At 44.0% G+C, this 25,334-nt stretch overlaps 2 protein-coding genes across 2 annotated transcripts; one reads left to right on the top strand and one right to left on the bottom strand.

The window, feature by feature from the left end:
• The first annotated feature begins 569 nt into the window (after window positions 1–569).
• Window positions 570–8,890, top strand: SF3B6 (splicing factor 3b subunit 6). Its single transcript, XM_052649174.1, has 4 exons — window positions 570–828; window positions 3,726–3,844; window positions 8,328–8,466; window positions 8,637–8,890. Exons 1-4 carry the CDS (start codon window positions 799–801, stop codon window positions 8,724–8,726), a joined length of 378 nt encoding a protein of 125 aa, XP_052505134.1. The 5' UTR covers window positions 570–798; the 3' UTR covers window positions 8,727–8,890.
• A 4,678-nt stretch (window positions 8,891–13,568) lies between these two features.
• FKBP1B (FKBP prolyl isomerase 1B) lies at window positions 13,569–23,515 on the bottom strand. The gene is made up of 4 exons (XM_052649429.1): window positions 23,479–23,515; window positions 19,469–19,516; window positions 14,729–14,841; window positions 13,569–13,697 (listed from the first exon to the last, which is right to left on the bottom strand). Exons 1-4 carry the CDS (start codon window positions 23,513–23,515, stop codon window positions 13,569–13,571), a joined length of 327 nt encoding a protein of 108 aa, XP_052505389.1.
• Window positions 23,516–25,334: the final 1,819 nt, after the last annotated feature.

Genomic DNA, 25,334 nt, shown 5'->3' on the forward strand with positions numbered 1-25,334 from the left:
GCTCGCCTGTAACCCCCTATTTCTCCCCCAGCCTCCTCAAATTATCAGTATAAAGCCGGTCTAAGGAAATAAAGAGTGGACTTGACGAGTGGCGCGTGGACTGCGGTCGCCGACTGGGGGGCGAGGTGGGAGTCGGGACAGGCATAGTCGCGGAGATTAGAGTAGAGGCCTGGTCGGCTCATGCTCAATTTCGGGGGCCTGCGCTAGCGCCAGGGCTTCTGAGTACCAGATACAGTGTCGGCCACAACACAACCAGCCAGAACCCTGCAGATTCGGCATCGCGCACTGTCAGAGGCCCGGAGGCACGCACACGTCCCCTCGCACGTAGCGCGCGGCCTGCAGCCCGGGACCCCACTCCACTGCCGGTCCTCTCCCGCAACTCACCACGGTGCAGACCCACCTCGCGAGGCCCGCTTCCGCCCTGCGGAGCTCTCCTCAGGCCTCGCCCCCTCCAGCCAACTTCCGTGGTTCAGGGCCTCCCCGACCGGAACACTTAAGCCCAGGCCACGCCCCTTCCGGTTCAGAGCCCGGAAGTGCCTTGGCCTCTCGCCTTTCAACCTTCCGGCCTCGTTAAGTACCTCAGACCCATTTTGCCCTGGAGTCTTATTTGTAAGAGTAGCTACGTCAGCACGTTTCGGCGTGAGACGGTGATATTCCGGCGAGTTAGAACAGCTTCCGGCGGAGTCTGGATGTTGATGTCCTGCATCTGATGCGTTGTTGCGCTCGAAAGTGAGCGAGCTCCGGAGGAGTGCGGAGGAATTCAAGTGTTTGGTGCGGTAACTTCATCAGCCCGCCAAGATGGCGATGCAAGCGGCCAAGAGGGCGAACGTGAGTGTCGGGGTCTTCTGCCAAGGAGGGGGAGCACTTGGCTGCTGGCGTGACCAGAGAGCATTCTTGGCCCTCCTTTGTCCCTTCGGCGGGAAGGATTAGAAGTTACCTGTCAGAGGGGAGATTTCATCCTGGCCCCGACCTTAGGGATGTGCTCCTAGAGTCACATTTACGTCACTGTTGCTTTTGAGTCTGTTATCTTAGTGTCAGTGATAGTGTTAACAGCCTAAGTTGCTTCACGTGTACCTGGAATCTGGCATCAGGATCTCCTGGGCCTAAAAGTCAGTAGCGGAGTTGAACCCCCCATAAATCACTTAGGCTTAACAGGCAGCTGGAACCGGGAAGTATCCTCAGATTATGGAGTTTTTGGATCCTTCATTAATGTTTTCAGAGATATTTTTTGAGCACCTTAGTATGTTCTAGACTTGAGAGAGGATCCAATAAGTCAGTCATATTTATTGAACACTTAAACTATGTGCCAGACACTAGTCTTAAGTACTGGAGAGACAATAATGAATTTAAAAAAAAGACTTGCTGCTTACATTGTAATATTAGGGAGTGGGGTGTTACGGAAACCTAAGAAAACTTGTCTCTAGAAAGAGAGTGGTCAGCTTTAAGCTTCTGAGACGTATACTAAGGTGAAGACATAATTGAATATGGTGAGGTGAAGATTTTTGGCAACTTCGATGATAATCATTTCAGTGGATAAACGTGGAATACGGTGGGATGAAAAAAAGGTAGAAATTGAGAAAATAGGAATAGCTTTTTCACAAGTTTTCATGTATGTACATAGACGTTGGATGACAGTTAACTTTATTTTTAAAGATGTGTGATGTAAGGTGTATTTGTATGCCAATGCTGCAGGAGAAAGATGGGTTAAATTCAGTAGTTTGGGGTAGGTGAGGGGTTATCATAGCAATGAGAGGGAAAGGGGATGAATGTGGATAAATGAAGATTGAATATAAGGCATTTACCATTTGGTTATATCTGTTTCTCTAATAAGCAAGAGCCAAGGTTATCACCTGGGATGAGCAGGGAAGAGAGGATACAGTTCAACTCAGATATGTCAGAGGGAGTGGTGATGGTAAGGTTTTAGGAAAGAGGAGAAACTGTGATAGTGTCTTGCAGAGTTAGAAAGCATATTTACTAGAGAAGTATGTTGTGGTTGACAGTGTTTATTATCTACTTGAACTGAACCTTAAATCTTAACGTCTAAAACTTGATTGTACTTGTTTACCATTTGTCGCCACTAATAGCTTGAGGGCTAAGTTATCTTGTTCTTCCATTTATACAACACTTTATTGGTAATGCCTGAAATAGATGCTGGTTTAATAGTTATTGTGCACATTAATAATGTCCAGTATGTAATTAGTATGTTAACAAGGAGCACAAGAATGAAATCTGGACTGGAAATACATATTTGGGAGTCATCAACTTATTGTGGAAAGCATGTGTAGTTAAGAGACCAAAGGAATGTAGAGTTAAGGGGAGTATATGAAGAGTAAATACAAGAAGTCTAAAGATAAAACTCTTTGGAAAATCCTATTTTAATGGCCAAAGAAGACTGAGGACTACTAGCCAGAGAATTAGGAGGAATCCGAGGCGATAGAGTACCAGGAATAGTCAAGAAGGTGATAGTGAACAGTGTCAGAAGCCTCAGAGGAACTGATGAGAATTGAACACTGCAAGTGAAAGGTCTTAGTGCATAAAAACAATTTTCATCAAAGTGCTTGGGTAGAGCTAGATTGTGGGAGGTTAATGAGTGTCATGAAGTAAAGAATAAGAGGCAATGAGTATATACACTGCATCTTTTCAGATGCTTGACTGAAAGAAAAGAAAAAAAGGAGCAAGATGGGGTAGTAAGTAGAGAGCTTTTTTTTTTCCCTTTCATTCTGTAATCCTAATGTATATATATAACAAAGGTACTCACTAAATATTTGAATGAATAAAGAGGGATCCAAAGTATTTATTTTGTGTGACAATTGGGAGTATATAAGCAACTGTTCACGTGACAAAAGAAGCTAATGGTGAGGAAAAGGCTGTAAATTCAAAGGAGAGAGAGGATCATTGATAGAACAAGTTTCTGAGACCAGAGAAGGGTCATCAATGGGAGTTTTATTATCCAGCAAACAGGAAACAGTTCCCTTGTTCTTTCCCACAAATGTCTGTAGCATTGAGGACTTTTAAATGAGGTTAGATATCTTTGTTTACCTGTAGTGACTAAAAATCTGGATTTTGTAGTAGTGTAGTAGTAGTGAAGTCGCTCAGTTGTGTCCGATTCTTTGCGACCCCTTGGACTGTAGCCTACCAGGCTCCTCCATCCATGGGATTTTCTAGGCAGGAATACTGGATTGGGTTGCCATTTCCTTGTCCAGGAGATCTTCCCGACCCCGAGGGTTGAACCTGGGTCTCCCACATTGTAGGCAGACGCTTTACCATCTGAGCCACCAGGGAAGTCCTGGATTTTGTAATAGCCTCTTATTAGTTCCTACTAACAGCCCTCCCTTCCCTGGTGGCTCAGACAGTAAAGTGTCTGCCTGCGATGCAGGAGACCAGGGTTCAATCCCTGGGTCGGGAAGATCCCCTGGAGAAGGAAATGGCAACCCACTCCAGTATTCTTGCCTGGAAAATTCCATAGACTGAGGAGACTGGTAGGCTACAATCCATGGGATTGCAAAAAGTCGAACACGACTGAGCGATTTCACAACAGCCCTCCCTATAACCAGTGCCCAGTTGCTTTTCCCAAAAGCATGCCATTTTCATTAATGTCAGATTATAATTCTTATTCTTGGTGTATAAATTTATGTATTTTTTTTAGAATGTATTATGAGACAATTTTTCAAATGGTAGCACTCTTGCCTGTGATTATAATGATAATCCATTATCTTTCATTTTAGATTCGACTTCCACCAGAAGTAAATCGGATTTTGTATATAAGAAATTTGCCTTACAAAATCACAGCTGAAGAAATGTATGATATATTTGGGAAATATGGACCTATTCGTCAAATCAGAGTGTGAGTCTTAATGAAACTCTTGAAATGTCATTTAGAGAAATGATTGTGTAATTTATAACTCAGAATTAACAGCTGACAGAGGGCCTTACCAAGAGGCTAGAGACTAAGCCTAGAGACCCTCATGATCCAACTCAGTGAAAGCCAAGAATGGTAGTTGTGAAACTACAGAGAGCATGAAGTAGTAATGAGTGGTTTGAAGGCAACAGATGGGAAGATATACCTACTCTTTTATATACCTACTCTTTGTAAAGAAGTATTCTACTGTGGTTACTCTTTATTTTCTCAAGTCTTCACTGTCTCCTTTACTGACTCCAAAATTTCTGAGTAAGTTGTGTAAAGAGATATAAAAGTAACAGAAAAATGATTTTTTTGCAACTACACCTTTCTGTTGACGATTTAGAAGTATAGGGCAAAGTAATTATAAATCCATGTTTTAATTTAATCTAAAGATTGGGGCTTCAGATGATATCTATTGAACATCTTCTGTATGCCATTTGTCCTAATAGGTGCTTTTATTTGCATCACCGACACTACAACCCTGTGTGGAAGTGATAGGGTGTCTGTATCACAGGTGAGACTACTAAAGCTCAGAGAGTAAAAGTATCAATACTTTTCTAGTTTCAGCCAGCTCTTTAGTGATAAAATCTTGTGATTCTAAATTGAATCTCTGCATAGTACCACAGCTGCTGTCCTTTTAACTAGTATACATAAGCAAACTAACTAGGAGTCCATCTAAGAGGATTTCTAAAGATTTTATTTTCCATTGGAATTCTTTTATGACTTGAGAGTTCCTTCTTGGCTTTTAGAACTCTGTGAGATCTTGAGGATTCTCCTTTTCAGTGATCACTGTTCCTCCAAAAAGTAAACGAAGAGCTAGAAATGTACCATCATTGGTACTCAAAACTGAGATGAAGTGTTATAGATCAATTGTCCTTTTAAGGAACTCTTTTTTTTTCCAAATTCGATAAAAGTTTTGGGCCCTTTCTGCAGAATACACACAACATTTCACATGTGATTTCAGTGGGTACATGAGCTCTAGGTTAAGAACTCCTGCTTGAGACATACAAGAATGGTATACAGAAGATCCCTTGACTTGGGGTTCAGGAGACAAGATTCTGCTTCAGGATGAATCATGTGACTCTAGACAAGTTGCCTGGCTTTTTCCTCACATAGAAGATAATCTGAATGGATAGTGCCTTTCAACTTTTAACATGGAGGCAGTATGATAACCTAGGTTCGAATACCAACTGGGTGCTTGCTAGTCATATGAAACAGCAAAATAGTTAACTTTCTGGAATTTATCTATGATATAAAATCTTTCTAGAAGAATTTCCCAGAGGATCAAATTAGATAGTTCACACTTTGAGTATTTCCTTCCCAGTGTGCATCAGCTACCCTGTCTCTGTGCTCCCATAGCGTCTTGTCTTAGTTGTCATATGGTTTTGCTGTTGACTGTGTGCTCACTTATGGCTCCTGCCAGCCTTTGGATTCCTCCAGGGCAGGTAACCATATATTCTTTTCACTTATGTTAACAACTCTTGTTGTGCCTGGCACATGTTAAGCACCCGGTGCCTGTAAGTAAATTAATAGTATAGAAAGTGGCAGTGTATTTATGAAGGTATAACAAAATTTATTGATAGTATACAATTAAGAGATTAGTGGAGTTAAGTCAAGATAAAGATTGCAGAGTAGCTCAGGGCCTTAGAACTTTCAGTCCACTGTCTGGGGTGGATTTCCACCCAGCTCATCTCATTCCTGGCTCCTCATTCTTCAGGTCTCAGCTTTAATGCCAGAGTGGTTTTCCTAGACCACCGTAGCTAAAGTAACCCCTATCTTCCCATTAATCTCTCATTAACTGCAACTGTTTTGTATTTATTTATATAATATCTTTCTCCTGCATGAAAAGAGCCCCTTGAAGGAAGGGATGATGCTCATCTTTTTCACTATTGGATTTCCAGCACCTGTCACGTAGAAAGAACGCTATCTATATTTGTTGAATAAATTCATAAAAGTTTGGTATGCAAGAACTTGGGTCTAAGTTATTGATTGAGGAACAGATGTTTCCTGTCCTGTAGCTGTGGGCATGCTCTGTGGCACCCAGCAGTAGGGTGAGTGGCCTTCTCAGTTTGCCCAGAGCCAAGGAGTTTTCTGGGACAGTAGACTTTCAGTGCCCAGACCTGGACAGTCTTGGGCAAACCCAGCCGATTTGCAGCTCACCTGGCATGTAGCAGACTCTCGGTGCTTTGAACTTCTTAAAGCTCTTTCATACTTGTTACATTTTTTGTTTATTAAACCCATGTGTGAGGTAGGATGTCACTATTTGACACATGAAACAGCTGAAGCTCAGAGAGGTTGTTCCATGAGTAGATCTCCTTATTTTTACTTTTAAGCTTTTGCCATTGATAAGAAAATAATGTTGCAGGAATTCCGTGGTGGTCCAGTGGTTAAGAGCCAAGCTCTCACTGCTGAGGGCCCAGGTTCAGTCCCTGGTCAGGGAACTAAAATCCCATAAATTGTGTGGTGTGGCCAAAGGAAGAAAATACTGTTGACTCAGCACCTAACATATATTAATAGTAGGTACCAAGTATATGTTTTTAATTAAAATTATAATGCAGATTTCAAGATACTAGGTTGATAATTAGGGGCTGGGGCACTTGAGATGGAGCATCTTTAAAATGGGTTTAGTGCCTGTCCTGCTTCTACTTCCTAAGAAGATGTAAGAGGAAAAAGAGAGATGCTCTTGTTTTGTTAGCTTCCTGGAAAAAAAGATGTGTGTGAGAACTGATAGGAAAAAGTATATCTCCATCCTTCAGATGCTTATTAGCACTTGCTGTATGCATAGCACTCACTGTAGGAGTGAAAAAAAAAAAAAAACATTTATTTGCCCTTTTGGAACTTAAATCGTTAGGTTTTTTTGTTTTTTGTTTTTAATGGTTTTATTCCAAAATAAAAATTAAGTGGACTTTTGGGGAAAATCTTTGGGACAGTGTTTTTTTCCTTTGAGTATTCCCCAATATTTCAAGAATAAGCATTCTTGAAAATGGTTAAAAGTCAGAAGTTGTTACTTTCAGTGAGTATAATAAAATTCTTCATCAGGCCCATGCAGTCTGACAAAGTGAGAGCGTTCTATGGTCCTGGCACCCTCCAACCCCCTCAGTCCCCTACACCTCTCCCTTTTACAGGAAGCACAAGCTCTGACCAGGGCCCCAAACTGTAGTCTCACCCTAGATCAAATCTAGGCAGGTGCCTCCCCTTCCCGTGGGCCCACTGCCTCTCTTGACCCTGTGCAGTCACTGTGGCAGTTGATAAACCTTATTGTGCAGTTGCATTGGGTGGCTGGAACTCAGATGGAGGCAAGGAGATATCCATCTTTAGCTTACCAGAGCATAAGCTGAATAGGACCTCTGCCCGCTGTCCCCACTCATAAGCACATGGCCATCTGCCACCTGCAGTTTGTTGCTCCTCACACTTCTTCCCTAGCTCCTCCCCTAACTGAAGCTGGTGTGAAGAGAGGAGGTGGCAGCCCTATAGCTTTCCTACACAAGAAGCAGCTCCATATCCATGAGCTTCCGTGTCCAGCCACCTGCCAGTATTCTTCTCTGACTCACAAGTACCCCACCAACAAGCACACTTCAAACCCAATCCCTCCAGAAACCCGGCCCTTTTCCCTGGCTACAGAGGGCTGTGTAATGCATAAAAGTGCAAATGTTAACTAAAAGTGAATGTCTGAAAGTTAGCAGTTGACTCTTGTTTTAAAAGGGCAAAGAATCTTCTAAGGAAAATGGAAGAAACTATATTAGCTCTCTCTTTACATTGGAGGACACCTGTCCTGGTCATAAAGGATGGTGGTTGACTGCTTTTAATTTTGCCATCTTGGTAGGGGCTTCCTTCCAACCCCACTCCTGCCACAGATACAGAATTTATTTTTATGGATTTTATAAGCTTTAGTAAAATACTACTCAGAAACATTTGATCCCTACATTGATGGAGACTGTCTTGTGTTTAAGAATTGGAACTAAAATTAGAGTGAGGGAGAAAATCAAAATCTTTAGAAACAAGGGACTAGTGTGGTAAATAACCAAAACGTATTGTTTCTGTTACATAAATGCACATTGAGAAAAGCTGTATCCTAGACATCCTTGTTAGTAACAGCTATCACTCCTAAGGTACTATACTTACCAGTGTAAGACTAAAAATTGATTTTTAGTATGAGAAGTAGGAAAGTGAACATGAGGACTGTTCTCTCTTAGGGTAGTGAACATGAAGACTGAACGTTTCAAGCTGGTTCTTTGCTGCTATTGTTTTAGTAACCATATTAGTATTCTTAATATAGTAAGTTTCGCCTGAGATATGGTACTTAAAACAAAAATTACCTATTTCAAGAAATTAAAGGCTTATTCAGTATACCTGTCCATAATATCTGTTTCCCCTAAAGGTTTTCAGGTAAATGTGTATTTTAATTAAGTCCAATTCAACTTTGTAGGGGGAACACACCTGAAACTAGAGGAACAGCTTATGTGGTCTATGAAGACATCTTTGATGCCAAGAATGCATGTGATCACCTGTCAGGATTCAATGTTTGTAACAGATACCTTGTGGTTTTGTACTATAATGCCAACAGGGTAAGTACAGCCACAGTCCTCATCACTTGGGGAACCCGTGTAAGAGTTAGTGAAGGGTGTACCATTAGGGGAGATGTATCGCCCGAGTTATTTTATAGCTAGTGCTATTGGTAAAATTCATTTGACTGTAGGTTGGTAACTGTTAACTTTGGTCCATACTACACTTTCAGGCATTTCAGAAGATGGACACAAAGAAGAAGGAAGAACAGTTGAAGCTTCTTAAGGAGAAATATGGCATCAACACAGATCCACCAAAGTAAATGTTTTCTGCATTTTCACTTTGGACTAAAACCCATGAATGACCACCACTATTTTTTTTTTCTTTAAATGCTGAATATTGTGATTTCTTATTTGAGATTGAAAAAGACCCACTTGAAACTGATATATGTTAGAATACATTATGTTAATAAACTTGTAGCTTTGGGTAAAACATGTCAGTGTTTTCTCTTAAAATTTTTCCTGTGTTATACCAGGAAAAAAAGATAATAATAAAACAGCAATTGAACTATATCAAGAATTATTCAGTAGTAGGTAGTCCTAGAGACTGAGCTTCTTGAGAATGGGGACCTTTTGATATTCTCAATACTACCAGTGACCAATCCAGTGCTTAACCATCAGGGGAACTTATTAAGAGTATTGTTACTTATTGAATGTCTATTAATAATGAAATCTACATAATAACTCAGTGAAGGTAGGTATCCATTTTGCAGATAAGGAAACCAAAGCTTATCATGTTGAGTGAATGAATAAAATATTTTTGGACATCAACTGGTTATTAAGCACATGAGTACATTTGAATGATACTTGGTTTACAGTTAGTGAAATGCCTTTGTCAGTATTGGTACCTTTGTCCTCAGACGTTTATTCTAGAAATGGTCATTCAGATGATAACACATTGTTAGAAATGTGAGAGCCAGCTGCCAGGGTGGTGGTATTTGTTTTTACATGTCTAAGATGTATTTATGTATTCTTTCCCTTTCGTTAATAAGTGTCTGTGTATATTTTGGACTTTGGCTCATAGTATATCTTTGCCATAAATAAAATACTTAATGCTTAGTCTTATAATCACAAACTCCCATGGCATGGAAATAGTATGTTTATTACCACATTCATCATAGCTCAGCAGCTTGGAGGAGATAGCTGTAATTTTCTTTTTATAGTTTAGGCATGGGCCAAATGGAGAAACATGGACTAATTGTTTTGTATATAACTATAATCCAAAATCAATTTGAAAGGTACAAGCACTGAATCGTTTAAATGGACAAAGCCTATTCTACTTTTAAATGCATTTAGCATTGAAATCTATCATTACTGTAAGAAAATAGACTATTTTATACTTTTTGTACTGTCTTCTCAAAGCCTACTATTGAAAATCAAGAAATAATTGTCTTATTTATTAACTCTGTCTGAGTGCTTTTTGAAAGCACTGTTTAAGAGTAGAATAGAGTCATTTATTTCTAAAAAGACCAGGCAGATGACAAAGGAGCCACAGCTGTAATTTTCTTGTGGATGCTTTTATGAGTTCCTTATTTTTGTAATGCTCAGTGTGCTTTTAGGTATTTATAAATATAAAAAGAATTTTCTAAAAGACTTTTGTAAGGGGAAAACAAATTAGACCTACTTACAGTGTGGTTTGTCTACAGACTGACTTGCCCCCAATATAAGTTGTTTTAAATTAGTAACAAGGGGGAATTCTTGACAGTTATAACTGGTCTGTCATTTGGATTATGTGTCTGTTAGTTGAATTTCATGACCTAAAGTTAAGAGTTTTTTAAAAATGCCCTCTAATTGGAAATTTTTAGCCAGTTCCAGTTACGTTATGAGAACATTAATTCAGGGGACACATCCTGAGCCCCTGCTCTGTTCTCTGTTCGTACTGAAATGCTGAGGATATAGTTATAGCCAGTCCTCTCCACCAGGCATTGAAGGCACGGTTTCTCAAAATGCTTTTAAGAGTACAAGGAATCGGGACTTCGCTGGCAGTCCAGTGGTTAATACTTCACCTTCCAAGGCAGGGGATGTGGGTTCGATTTCTGGTCTGAGAGCTAAGATTCCATATGCTTTGTGACCAAAAAAAAAACAGAAGATAAAACAGAAGCAATATTGTAACAAAGACTTTAAAAATGGTCCCTATAAAAAAAAAAATCCTAAAAATAAATCCAGGGGGACATCGAAGCCACCTGGGGAGCTTAAAAAAAGGAAATGATTGTGTTCATGTGCATGTATGTACACACACACATGTGCCAGAGCTGCTTTACATCCATGTAGGTTAGATTTCAAGTTTCCAAGAAAGATTTTGTATGAATAGAGAATTCATTGACTGAAAGTTTGAAAATGACTGATACGACATATATTTCATCATCACCTTCTTGCTTAACAACTTTTGGTGGCTCTCACAGGATGATGCCCAAACCCTTGTCATATTGCATCACAATTTTCTGTGTTATCTTTTAAGAGTGTCAGTAAAGCAAGGCTTGTGAAGTAGCGCCCTACCCTCTTCATGTGCTAGCCAGTAGGTATTTGCTTTTATTCCCCCTACTCTTAGTGTCTCCTGTTACCACCTTGGCTATGAGAACTCTAGACTGAGATTATTTACTTGACTCTATAATGGGCACCTGAAATGGTCCTTGGTGCTATTTTTAGTTATCTTATTGATGTCACAGCAGAAAACATGATGATAATCTTTTATACAGGCTGGCTTCTGAGGAATTCTCATAGGCCTTTTGTATCATTGAGGAAAGCGAGGAACCAAGACATTCTGAAGGAAACACCCCAGAAAGGAGTGAGTGTAGCACCTTCTGACTGGTCTGGTCCCACCGTAGAGGTAAGCACAGGGACTGGTGACTGAAAGCAAAGCAGCCCCTTTCTCATTTCATTTTCTCCATCTTAAAGCACTGCTTCTTCCTTAGCTCCTCAGTCCTCAGCAGAGGAATACAGCCAGGACTTTCTGGAGACAAAAGGGATCGATAAAATAGCTGAGCTGTGTCATATCACATACATGACACATTTTGTGATGTGTTATCAACAAGTCTGTGAGGGAAACTTAATAGCACTTGCCCCTCCCTCCGTCTGGAAACAATTCTAAGACATCACTGACAGAAGAACCCTGACGATGGCCCAGAGCTTTTCTCACTCATGCCAACTAAAAGAAAAATCTCTTAGCTACATTGCCATGGGCTCTCCTGACATACATAACCCATATCAATCAGTGGGCTGGTTTTAAAACCTAACTGGAAGTTCCTGTAAGTTATAGTAAAGGCAGATGAAAATATTAATAAGCAGCATAGATAGAAACAAGTTCAGAATCATATTCTTCTCAGCAGTAATGCTCCAGTGTAAAGTTAGAGCAAATCTAGATGAAAATAAGTACATGCTTACTATCACAAGTAATGTGAGTTAATGTATGGCTTTGAAGCATAACACATCATCATTTCTTTAGATGATGCACAAAGTGCACTTTTCCATCTTTTCCAAGAAGGGAGCACGTAAGTCCGAATGGAGATTTCATGATTGATCACCTGAAGTGCTCAAATCCAGCATTTGATGACTAAGCTATAGGGTTTGGACAAAATGTATTTCTTCAGTTACAGTTACTCAGAAGAGAATTATGAGCCTGTGAGAGAAGTGGCAAGCAATACCTACTTTGTAGGGCTGCTTAGTGGAGAAGAAAATGGCAATCCACTTCAGTATTCTTGCCTAGAGAATCCCGTAGACAGAGGAGCCTGGTGGGCTGCTGTCCATGGGGTCGCACAGAGTCAGACACGACTGAAGCAACTTAGCAGCAGCAGCAGGGCTGCTTAGAGGGTTGGTGGTAGTTTTTCTTTTAAAATTAGAAAAAAATAAGAATAGAACAAGGCCCATTAAATACAATAGGTACCTTGGAGCGGTATATATGCTACATGAACTTTTGAAAAGTTCACTTCATGCCACTTCGCTCTTAGGAAAGACCTACATGAATACCTGTTTTCGCTACGCAAAAGAAGTCCAGAGAGGATTTTTGCTTTAATGAAAAAAGAAGAAAAGCAAAAATAGCATTCAGAGTGGTTAAGAGGCAGCATGAACCCTGAGCAGTGACTGACACCACCAAGCTCCTTCCCCAAGAACTATATAGCATCTCAGCATCAAGCCATCATAGCTTTGAACTGTATCTGTGAGCATCTGTGCTCTTAACTTGATTTATTTTGTGCATCCATTAGCATTTGTGCCCTAGTGTAACTGCTTCTTCACGTCATACCATTTCAGCTTACAAAAGGTTTCACAGGCATGCTGTACTTTCTACTTTCGGATAGTGGGGAAACCTGTACTATATAATATCACTCTCCTGGCTACTTCTCTTCCATTCTTTTCCGCAAGGGCAACTGACTTATGTGGTCCTTAAAGCACTTCCTTTAATGACTGTGGTCCTTAAAACACTTCCTTTAAGGACCACATACATCAGACGTAAGATGGTTCAGGAAGATCCCCTGGAGGAAATGGCACCCCACTCCAATATTCTGACCAGGAGAATCCCATGAACAGAAGAGCCTGGCAGACTCAGTCCATGATGTCACAAAAAGTCAGACACAACTGAGTGTCTGAATACATTTAAAGCACTTCCTACCTTCAGTAAGGATGGACAGGCATTTGTCAAGCACAGAGCCTTTATTTTACATACCGTTTCCAAAGAGGACATTGTTTAAGTCAGCAGAACTTCCGAGAGAGAAAGTGACAGCAAAGGTAACTGGCTCAAGTCCCTCTGTGTACAGCACGTACGTTTCATGTCTGAGCACCTTGTGTGTCTGGCTTAAGTAAAAGTAAGGCAGTGTAGATTGTGCGAACAAGAAATCTCTTCTGTGATCAGGAATGGCTGCTACATGCATCACGCAAAATGCACAACCTGAAACATTTCAATCTGCAACCGAAGTTTCCTCAAGCAAAGATTAGCGTGAACAGTGACGGAACACAGACAGAGCAACTTGGGCAGAGAGAATGGATAATGCCATGGGGCAGTGAGGTTAGCGCACTGATCAAGAGCCCCAAGCAGGAGGAGCCATCCCAGTGGCCGAGCAGGCTAGGAGGGTGAGCAGCAGCCATCTCCAGCCACCTTCAGTTCCTTCCTGCCTTCACTCTAGGTTGAGCAGCTCCACGTCAAAGATGAGGGTGGCATTGGGAGGGATGACACCGGGGTGGCCTGTGGCTCCATATGCCACATCAGGAGTGCAGGTCAGCTTCGCCCTCTGCCCCAAGCTCATCTAGCAGGGATGGGGGCAGATGGGGAGAGGAGAAAGAGGACCCAGCTTGATTTAAAAGAGAAGAGTAAGGTAACTATGTCATTTTCCCAAACCATCCTCATGGTAACCCTGAAGATCTGAGATGAATTTTATATGTGGCACACTGAAGTGATGCTAAGAGTTGTAACCAAGGCAGATTGCACATCAGACTAGCAGAGACGTAACTATGGACAGTAACTTCAACACTGTAGTCTCAAATTCATTGATTTAGCAAACAATGCTGGTTATTCAATTAGAGTGCACCTCAACACTTCAATCTGTTCATAATTTTTCCTTCTTTCAAAGAAGCCTAAAGAGGATGTGTAAAGACCATATATGCATGTATATACTCATGTAGGTGCTAGGACCAATTCATTAGATTAAGAGATTAGAAGGCACAGCAAGGAACATCACGTGACTTCATAGAGGAAGGAAGAAGAGCCTGAACCAGGGCTCATCACAGCAGTCCTCAAGGATTTGTCTGGCATTAGTGGGACAACTGGTGAAATTTGAATAATCAATTTTTAAATTTTGAATAATTGACAAAAATTTGAACAGATTGGCTAATAGCATTATATCAATGTTAATGTCCTGGTTTTGTTCACCGTTCTATGGTTATGTAAAACAACGTTTAGGGAAGCTGGTAAAGAGTATACGAGAACTCTACTCATATAATATTTTTGCAAGTCTGAAACTAGAGCTTTTTTTTTTTAAGTTAAAAAAACCCCTAAACATGGTAGCCTACCCCACCTCTTCTGCTGTTTCAGTCCTGAACAGCTAGTAGCTCACAGGCTTGCTCAGAACTGGAGGGATGTGCTTGGGAAGACAGCCCCAAGTGACAGGCAACAAAAGGGGTGGGGACACAAAGCCAGGACTGAAACTAGGTGGCATTGCCAAGCCCTGGCAGTGGAGTCAAAGCAGTGATGGTCTGTGATGGGGGAGGGTGGAGGGCAGAGTGCAGAGCCCAGACCCCTAGCTGCTCAAACTCCCCTTAACAAGGATCCTCTTCTTACCTGGGCTGCGCCCTCTTCAAAACCCTTGATGACTTCCTGTTTGCCAATTCTGAACTTGAAAGGCTTGTTTCTGTCTCTGGATGAATCGAATTTCTTGCCATTTTGAAGCATTCCTATGCAAGCAAGGATAGGGTGGAAAAGAGCTGTGGTCATGAGATAACTCCCATTTCAGGTTCAACATGTCTAGTATGGAATTCCTATTCTGTACAAACCTGCTGTCTTCCTGTCCTCCCCATCCATCCCGTTGACTAAGCAAGCACATCCCACCAATCACAAAATGGTACATATCTTTGAAGTCCAAGTATTTTCTCTACTTTTATTACCACCACCCTGTGGTCTCATCAAGCCACTATCACACCTTACCTGTGGACAGGAACCAACTCTAACGAGTATTGTTGCTCTGCTTTTACTCTTCCATTCCCTTCTCCACACTGCACCCAGAATGGTTTAACACACACACACATACTCACACATGCGCACACACGTGCCTGATTCTATTATTCCCTTGCTTCTGTAACTTTCCTAAGGGAGAATCCGAATGCCTACATTGTATCCAGGCAGTTTAAGATCTAGCTACTGCCTGCCTGACAACCTTCTCTCTGTCCTCCCCTTCTCTCCTTCCCTTCCCTATTGAGGTCAGACCTTTCTCAAGTACTTCTGCACATTGCAAATTTTTTTATGCACCTTCCTTAGCCTGACAGTCTGTTTTCCCAGGCATTTCAGTTTCAGGTTGAGTCCTCACCTGATATTCTCAAGGTTCCCCCCCTACACAAAACCCAAAGGTCATATCATCCTTTATTGCAGTGAACAGTGTAAAGTGACCCAGCCAGTCAGGGGCAGCCTCCAGACCTCATACAAAAGGACTGTGTGAACTCAGGACACCCTGAGTGTTTTCTTAGCAGACTGAAGTATCCCTCAGCCTCCAACTGCAGATATCTTGTCATTCCTGATGTACATGCATGTGTTGTCTCAGTCCAGCTGCCTAAGAAGCAAGAGCTGCTTTTCTGTTTTCTGTTCTTACTGGTGTCTCTAGCTCAAATATTAGACATTCTGCAAAGGATGCTATATCATGCCTTCTTCTCATGGCCCCTGGACCACATCAGAAGGCAATCTGGAACCAGAGAAAGATCTAGCTTGTAGATTCAGAGATTAGATTCTGAATTCACTTTGGCACTAACTCACTGTGTGAACTTAGATCACTTTCTCTCTGATCTCAGATTTGCCATGTTTCACATGAGAGGTCTAGTGTCTAAGTATCTGTGATTCCACATCCTAATTCCTACAATATAAATGTATACAAGAGACATTCTTACCTACCTATTTTCTCAGCAGAATAAATTGGGCTCTTTCCCTGGGTACTAAATCAGGCAAAGAAGAAAACCCTATTGCTACACAGAGACGCACACAGATGGATACTTCTGTATCAAATACACGAGATCAAATACAAACTCAAGCATACACACAGGTTGCTAAGATATTCAGAGATGCGCATGCGTGCTCACATACATTTATGCACATGCACTCAGAAGAAAACCCTGATGGCCAAACAGATGCTAAGAAAATATTTAGATACGTAGATATAATACAGTCACACATTCACAAACTTGTACAGTACATATATGGATATGCACATACACACGCACATACATTCACACCCTCCATTTAAAGGCTGACTTTCTCATTCCCCATACTCCTCAGGTTTCATATGACTTAAACCACTTCAGACCATAAACTTTTATCTACTGCAGCAGGTTCAGTCAAAACCATGCAGTCCAGAAACAGACACCACAGACACATGGTGACCGGATTTAACAAGGGTGCCACTGAAATGTAATGGACAAAGGGTGATTTTTTTTATTAATGTTGCTGATTGACTGTATATACATATGAGGGAAAATGAACCATCAAAGTGAACCCCTAATTCACCCACACATAAAAATCAACTCCATATGAATCACAGGCCTAAATATGAAAGATAAAATAATAAAGCTTCTAAGAAATAATAAATAGAAGAAGAGCTTCATCACCTAGGATAGACAAAGATTTCTGAACACAAAATTACTAACTGCAAAAGGAAAGATTCATATGTAGAACTTCATTAAAATTAAGAATTCTATTCAAAATAGGACTTCCTAGTGGTCCAGTGGCTGAGACTCTGCTCCCAATGTAGGGAGCCTGGGTTTGAACCCAGGTCAGGGAACTAGGATGCATGCCACAACTAAAGGATCTCATATGCTGCAATGAAGACCCAGCACAGCCAAATAAATCTATATTTTAAAAAAGATCCTGCATGCTGCAACAAAGAGTCTCACATGCTGCAATTAAGACCCACTGCAGCCAAATAAATAAATAAAAATTAAAAAAAAGAAATCTGCTCAAAGGATGCCAATAAAGGAGTAAAGAAAAACAGATGCTTTGGAATAGGAGATGTTTGGAATAGGTATAGCCAACAAAGGACTCAAATCCAGAATACAAATGAATTCCTACAGATCAATAAGATAAAGACAGACAACCTAATTTTTTCTTAAGTGGACAAAATTTAAGTGAACTAAAGAGGACATCCAAATGACCAGGGAGCACATGAAAGGGTACTCAACTTCCTTAACCATCAGGCCTGTGCAAATAAAAACCACAAGGAGATACCCTGGGAGCCCACCAGAGAGGGCCAAAATCAAAACAAAAACCTGACGATACCAAGCGGTGATAAGGATGCCGGAGAACTGGAATGCTCAGACATGGCTGGTGGCAGTGGAAACTGGCACAACTACTTTGGAAAGCTATTCGGCAGGATCTGCTACCTCTGAGCAGGTATAACCCTGTGCCCCAGCAATTTCACTTCTATGTTTAGCCAACGAGGTTGTCTACATATGTGCACCAGAAGATATCTACAAGACTCTTCAAAGCAACACCATTCATAATGTCTAAAAACTAACAATCCAAATGTTCATCAACTGTAGAAAGGATAAATTGCAATATATTCATGCAATGACCTGTACAGGAATAAAAAAGGGCAAACTCCTGGATAAATCTCACACACATTAAAAGTGAAATAAGAGAGCTAATGAGTGAAATAACCCCAAAACTAAAGAATACATACTCTATGAGATGAAACCAATCTATAGGGACAAGAAGTTAGAATGCTAGTTACCTTTAGGGAAATGTAATGACTGGTGGGGGGTGGGGGGCTTCCCAGGTGGCCCCAGTGGTAAAGAATGCCCCTGCCAATACAGGAGACGCAGGAGACGTAAGAGACATGGGTTCGAACCCTGGATTGGGAAGATACCCTGGAGGAGGGCCTGGCAACCCACAGCAGTATTCTTGCCTGGAGAATCCCACGGACAGAGGAGTTTAGTGGGCTACAGTCCATACAGTCGCAAAGAGTCCAACACGACTGAGGCAATGTAGCATGCACAAGTGAATGACTGGGAGGTGCTAGAAGGGTCTGTTGATCTGGGGGGTGGTTACATAAGTGTGATCACTTTTGAAAATTTTCATCAATCTGTACATCTTAGAGTTATGTTCTCTAGTGTATTTACATATAATTAAGTTTACCAAAAATTCCCAGTCTCTGACTGGGTTTGATGAGACAGTCCCTCCCCAGACCAGAGCTGCCCATGTCTAATGTTAGTATTTAATGCACATTGCCTCCTGTCTGCATGTATTGTGAAAAGTCTTTACAAAAGGATGTTGTGGTTTCGGTAACTTGATAAGTACTGGTCTGTCTGCAACATGTAGAACAGATAAATCAATTACATAGGTCAGAGGCCCCAGAAGGCTCATGGTAATTAGGACACATCACCGGGAGATGAAACACAGCTCCAGCCCACTGACGTCAGCCACCGGCAACACAGCTGTTGAGAAATACCCACACTGTCTGCCTAGAATTAACCTGGCACTTCACACTGGCCCAGAGAACTGCTAAAAATGGCCCCTGTCTGACTCTATCCTAGGAATTAAACTGGCCTTGCTGTCTGCGAAGTGGCTGTCACCAAGTTCACCACATTGGGAAGAAGGTCACAAGGCAGAGCACTCCCCCTGCACCCCCTTTGGAACAAACATTTGCTCATCGATCTTCGGCCAGAGGTCCTCAGGAACTCCATCTAGAATGTTCCTCAGTGCACCTGGCCTTCCAATCCATATCATCCATGAGGGCTCAGCAGAGATGTGGGCCCTCCTCTGCTCCCACAGCACCACAGGCACTGCCCTCCCCCGTGCCCACAACCCTGGTGAAGGGAGGGATCCTCTTGTTTCATGTTTGTGTCCCCTAAGTGATCAGTAAGAGTAGACTGAATAGTCTATTTCCCCATAAAGAAAGGGGATTCTGAGGAAGTCAAGACTTCACTTCTTTCATAACACTGTAGGATGAAAAGGAAGTCTGCAGGGGGCTCAGGGCTCTGAGAGCTATAAGAGGAATTTCCAAGTATCAGACAGAACCAGAGGGGCCAGGGCTCCATCCTGCCTGCAACAGACAGAAGGGAAATGGAGATGGCTGGCTCTGTCAGAGGCTGGTATCATGGTGGGTCTTGCTGGTAGAAGAGGGGAGGGATTAACCTTGGCAGTGCCCTTTCTCATTCCCTCAAGGCTGGCTGGGGGAGATGGAGATGGCTGGTCAGAGGAAGACTTGGCTGCCCTGGGCTTGGGGCCTATTCCGGGGGAGCAGATACCTCTGGAGAGGTGTCAGAGTAGAGACCTGCCTGCAGAGGGGCAGGTTTGGATGAGAGCATAGGGGCCAAAGCCTACCTGTGTAGTGCACCACGCACGTCTGGCCCTTCTTGGGGAACGTCCTTCCTGCAAGGAGACACAAAGATCCAGGAATGAACAGGGAAAAGTCACCAGGAACATTTCAGGTGTGACTTGTGACCAAGAGCTCTGGCCCACATTCCCCTCCATACCACGGAGAAGCCCATGGCTCCAATTCTGGCTCTGTGCTGTGTATGAGTCAGTGGCTTTGTGTGAGTGACTTCACTTCTCTGGCCTTGATCTGAACTTTATTTCCTTGGGTTCCACAACTTTGCTCTCTCCTGGTTGTTTCCCTTTCTTTGATTGCTCTTTTTACTTTCCTCCATCCATTCCACAAACCTGACCGCCTACTATCTGGCAGGCCTGGACTAGATTCCAGAGACACAGAGCAATCTATGAACTCACAATGAGGTTCGGGAAATAGATGCATAAATAATAGATTATAATGCAGGGTGACGACTGCACAAGGATGAATAAACAGTGAAAGTCACTCAGTCATGTCCGACTCTTTGCGATAGCATGGACTATACAGTCCATGGAATTCTCCAGGCGAGAATACTGGAGTGGGTAGCCTTTCCATTCTCCAGCAGATCTTCCTGACCCAGGAATTGAACCGGGGTCTCCTGCATTGGAGGTGGATTCTTTACCAACTGAGCTATCAGGGAAGCCTGATGATTCTGAATAAACAGAATCATTCACAAATATTTACTGAATACCTGCTCTGTGTAAGGCTTGATCTCAGGATACACCAGTGAGTTACACAGACCAGACAAGATTGCTACTCTTTTGGAATTTACATTCTAACGGAGGGAGACAAATAATACTCAAATAAACAAGACAATATAGATTGTGATAAGTTCTCTAAAGAAAATAAACACAATGATGAATTGCAGAGAGATACAGTGGGACAGGTCATTTCAGAATGGCTGATCCAGGACAGCCTCTCAGAGATGACATTTGAACTGAGACTTGAAGGATGAGGAACACACTGGGAAAAGCACTGTGGGAAGAAGCAGCAGGCAGTGCCTAAACCATGAAGCAGGAAAGGGTCAATGCATTTACAGAATGAAAGGAGCCTAGATGACTGGAAAGAAGGGAAGGAGGTGGAGACAAGTGGGAAAGAGCTGGATTTAATTCTGCAAATTCTTTAAGTGCAACAAGAAGGCATGGGAGGGCTTTAAGCAAGAGAATGACATAATCTGCATTAAGATTTTATAAGATCATTCTGGCTGCTCTGTGTAGGATGGACAGTTAGGCGCCTGTTGCAATAATCCAGACAGAAAATCAATGATGGCTTGAATTAAAGTGGTTGGCAGCAGAGAAGAGAGTAAAATAGATGGGAGATATATTTTGGAATTGGAGCCGACAGGGCATGCTAATGGCATGGAGAAGGGGATCCAGGATGAGGGAGAAGCATGATGTTAAGGTTTTAGGGTGGGTGACTGGAAGGCTGGAGGAGCTGATTCCTGAGATGGGGAAGACTGACGAGGCACAGATTTGTGCAGGTGGCAATCTCGAGATACCTATTAAGACACATGAGCTTGTACTGCAAGTAGGCTGATAGAGAGTCTGCACTGGAGCTATAAATTTGGGTGGGATCTAAAGGCCATGGGACTGGATAACAAAGCCTTGGGAGGGTGAACAGCTGAGCCAACATGTAGATGAGGCCCCAGGGAGGGAGCAACTAACTAGTGTCAGGGAAAGTATTGGAGAGGAGATAATGGTTAAACTGGGTCTTAAAAGATGAGTAACTTGCCAGAGGAAGTAAGGGAGATAATATGGGAAGAGTGAAGCACATGTTCAAAGGCTTCGAGTCACGCAGTAATGGGAGCCTGTCTGGTTTCCTGCTTTAACCTTAAGTTCTAGCACACAGTATAAGCTCAATAAATATTTGCTGAATGGCTGGTGTGTTTAACAACTTGCAGACAGCTCGATAAAGCCAGAGAAAAGTTGGTGGTAGGGATAGGGACTGCTAGTGAGAGATGAGGCTCCAGTGTGGAAGGTAACAGAAGGCTATATCTGTCTGCCTGGAGAAAAAGGAGGATTCCTTAAAACATTTTATGCCCAGAGAGGGGCATAATCAGATATGCATTTTAAAAAGTGCGCAGACTGTGGTGGAGAAAACCGTGTGGGTGAGGTGGGAGGCCAGACGGAAGGCCAAGAGGTGAGACTGGAGGTGGGAAGACCAGTTTAGAGACTGCGGAAATCTGGGTGAGAGATGGTGATGGCTGGAACTAGGGCAGAGGCTGAGGAGATGGAGTCTTCAAGATACTCAGCAGGAGAAGTAGGCAGGATTTGTTGTAGGCTCGACCAAGACAGACATCCTCAGCACAGCAGCATCGTTATTGAAATATTAATTGGTGCTTTCTCCCACTCTGGGTTACAGCATGGTACCTGGCCCTTCTGTGCTTCCTTGACTTGGGGATTTAGACTGAAGTAAAAGCAGAAGGCCAAAGTTCCTCTGTGCCAAGTCACTTCAGTCGTGTCTGACACTTTGTGACCCAATGGACGGTAGCCCATCCATGGGATTCTCCAGGCAAGAATACTGGAGTGGGTTGCCATTTCCTCCTCCAGAGGATCTTCCTAACCCAGAGATCAAACCCAGTTCTCTTATATCTCCGTGCATTGACAGGTGGATTCTTTACCACTAGTGCCACCTGGAAAGTTCCTCCAGGCTTTCCCTAAAAATCTGATCTGCTACAAGAGAAAAGTTCCTTGTCCCTAGCCAGGGAGGGAGGATAAGGAGAGATCACTCTAAAGGTTTTTTTGAGCCAGGGAAGGAAGAGGCCTGGAGGCCCCTGGCAGAATTCTAAAGCAGTGCCCTGGGTGGGGGAGGGTGGGGGAGGTAAAAAGACCTCAGGGAGATGCTTCCTGGGACCCAGTACAGAGGTTCCCAGCATAGAAAAAGAAGCCTGTACCTCTGGAGTGATCCAAGGTCCTGGCTGGGACTCCTAGGGACCACTGTTTTTAAATTAGGAGGGTGGCCAGGAGCCAAGAGTCCCTCCAATTTCCTTGGGTTGGGGGAGTGTCAACACTGCCTGACACGCAGTTTGCCTGTCAAATCCTGCAGAAATATGGGCTCCAGTCTGTATTAAGGTTGGTTTAAGAAATGGAGAAAGCTACTCCTGGCACATCCAAAGTCAATTACACAAGGGTGATGCCTGAGATGCCTGGCTTGGGAAAGTGTCGGGTGCCAACCCAAGGCAGGAAGCAAGGGAACACAGAGGAGCGCCTTGGAGTGGGGAAGACCAGGAGCAGGAGTTCTGTTTTGGACTTGCTGACTTTGAGGAATCCGTGGACTTCCAGGCAGAGGCTGAGCAGCGGCTGCATAAACGGACCACCGTGAACTCAAATCCCAGGCCTGGGCTGGACGCTTAAGTTTGGGGGCCATTGGTTTCAGCCGCTCATGAAAGCCGCGGAAGTGGACAGGCTGGCCGGAGAGGCTGAGTGGGGCAGGGAGCATAAAGCTAGATGCAGAGACAGTGGAGGAAGCGCTCCGCCTTTTCCAGACTGGCTCGGTCCCTACAGCGTCTCACCGTCCAGATCGCGGGGGGCCGCCCGATCAGAGGCCCGGAAGCGGGTGCGTTAGAAGAGGGCTGGCCCGAGCAGAAGAGACCCCAAAGCATCTCTTTTCCCCGTTTCCAGAGCTCACTCAGCAAGGCAGGGAAAGCGGAGCTGTAACCCGGCCCTAGGAAATCAGCAGCAGCGGATAACCGAGCGTTTCCAGCCGCAGCAGCGCCAGTCAGAGGCGCCCGGGGCGGTGGCGGGCCGCAGACCCCAGCCTCTCAGCCTCCGTCTCCGTTCCTCTAGGTGAGCAAGCGCGGAGGGGGATGGCGAAGGGTGTCTGCTAGAACCCCCAACAATCCCATGTCATCTCCCGCTGTCCCCATCCTAGGCCCGCTCCCCCTGTTCTGCACCCCTCCGCGCCACCTCGGAATCGGACCCCCCCCACCCGCCACCGGGCTCCGCCCCGAGACCCCTCCTCCTCCCCCGGCCCCGCCACCCGGTACCGTCTCCCGGGGAGATGGTCTCGATCTCCACGCCCATCGCGGTCCCACTGGCCCCGCCTCCGAGGGTCCCCGCTGCTGCCCCGACCCCGGCTCGGCTCCGGCCCTGGCCCGCTGGCGCTCCGGCTCGCCTCCCCGCCGCCACTGCAGAGTCGGAGGAGGTGCGGCTGGAGTCGGGACCTGCGCAGGGAGGGGCCACCGGGAAGGGAGCGGCGGGGCGGAGCGGCGTGGAAAGGTGGGGTCGACCGGGGCGGGGCCCGGGGGGAAGCGACCCTGAAGCAATTGCTCCAGAGCTTGACCAGGCTAACGATCATTAACCCACTGATTGGGGAAGATGTTGAGGAAGGCATGCAGACACTAGCGCATCTACCCACCCATCTGTCCCTCCCGCTTTCCCTCCCTCCCTCCCTCCCTCCATCCATCCATCTGTCAACACATTTATGTAGCACCTACTATAGTCAAAGCTATAGTTTTTCCAGTAGTCATGTATGTATGCGAGAGTTGGACCATAAAGAAGGTTGAGCATCGAAGAATTCATGCTTAACATCTTAATTCTCAAGAAGGCTCTTGAGAGTCCCTTGGACTGCAAGGAGATCAAGCCAGTCAATCCTAAAGGAAACCAACCCTGAATATTCATTAGAAGGACTGATGCTGAAACTGAAGCTCCAATACTTTGGCCACCGATATGAAGAACTGACTCATTGAAAAAGACCCTGATGCTGGGAAAGACTGAGTGAGTGAAAGTTACTCAGTCGTGTCAGACTCTTTGTGACTCTATGGACTGTATAGTTCATGGAATTCTCTAGGCCACAGTACTGGAATGGGAAGCCTTTCCCTTCTCTAGGGGATCTTCCCAACCCAGGGATCAAAGCCGGGTCTCCCACATTGCAGGTGGATTCTTTACCAGCTGGGGAAGATTGAAGGCAGGAGGAAAAGGGGACGGCAGAGGACATTATGGTTGGGTGGCATCATCGACAGCATGGATATGAGTTTGAGCAAGCTCTGGGAGACGGTGAAAGACAGGGAAGCCTGGAGTGCTGCAGTCCATGGGGTTGCAAAGCATGGGACACCATTGAGCAACTGAACAACAGCTCTGTGTTAAGCTGGGGGTGGATAGGGGGAGCAGTCAACTTGGTCTCACAGGTAGGTGGAGAGGGCCAGCAACGAAACCAACACTTTAATTAACTGCATTCACTGCCATAGAGTTCAGAACCTCACAGAAGCACCAGAGAGGTACCTACCCTAGCTAGGCTGTTGGAATCTGTAGGGGCAAGTTGTGGGGGTGGTGGAAGGGGTGGGTGGAAAATAAACCAGTAATTACTGACTCTCCCCCACCCACCTACACCCCTATACTCCATCCTGCATAGTTCTTATGTAGGCATGGGTGGCCTCCCGCCTTTCAAGGCAGAGAACTGCACCCTGGGGATACCAACCGAATTAAGACAATCGTTGTCCTGGAGGAATCCAGGCTGTGATGAGGACAGGAACAGTTACCGCCTGGAGTGATTTAAGTTGTGGGATGAATGAATGAATGATTTCTACCAGACCTTCACCTCCTTCCAAAGGAGACCCAGGAATCTAGAACGGTATTTTCTGGAGGAGGTAAGCATTTGGAGAAGGAAATGGTAATCCAGTGTTCTTGCCTGGAGATTCCTAGGGACGGGGGAGCCTGGTGGGCTGTCGTCTCTGGGGTTGCACAGAGTCGGACATGACTGAAGCTACTTAGCAACTTAGCAGCAAGCATTTGAAAAATGAATGGAACGGAACTTTCAATTTTTTCTCTCTCTTCATGCATTGTTGCAAAAATTGATACGAAGGTATGGTTCTGACAAGTGGAGCAGGAAGACAGGCATGGGAAG

The sequence above is a fragment of the Budorcas taxicolor genome, chromosome 11, assembly GCF_023091745.1.
Source record: "Budorcas taxicolor isolate Tak-1 chromosome 11, Takin1.1, whole genome shotgun sequence".
Classification (NCBI taxonomy): Eukaryota; Metazoa; Chordata; class Mammalia; order Artiodactyla; family Bovidae; genus Budorcas; species Budorcas taxicolor.

Bases quoted from the DNA above. Each gene is read 5' to 3' on its own strand.
- FKBP1B (XM_052649429.1), bottom strand. From the start codon at position 23,515: ATGGGCGTGGAGATCGAGACCATCTCCCCGGGAGACG. The intron at 19,517-23,478 runs GTACCGGGTGGC...GTCTCCTTGCAG, and splicing joins GACCATCTCCCCGGGAGACG to GAAGGACGTTCCCCAAGAAG. The intron at 13,698-14,728 runs GTAAGAAGAGGA...CATCCCTGCTAG, and splicing joins TTGAAGAGGGCGCAGCCCAG to ATGAGCTTGGGGCAGAGGGC.
- SF3B6 (XM_052649174.1), top strand. From the start codon at position 799: ATGGCGATGCAAGCGGCCAAGAGGGCGAAC. The intron at 3,845-8,327 runs GTGAGTCTTAAT...TCAACTTTGTAG, and splicing joins CCTATTCGTCAAATCAGAGT to GGGGAACACACCTGAAACTA. The intron at 8,467-8,636 runs GTAAGTACAGCC...CTACACTTTCAG, and splicing joins TGTACTATAATGCCAACAGG to GCATTTCAGAAGATGGACAC.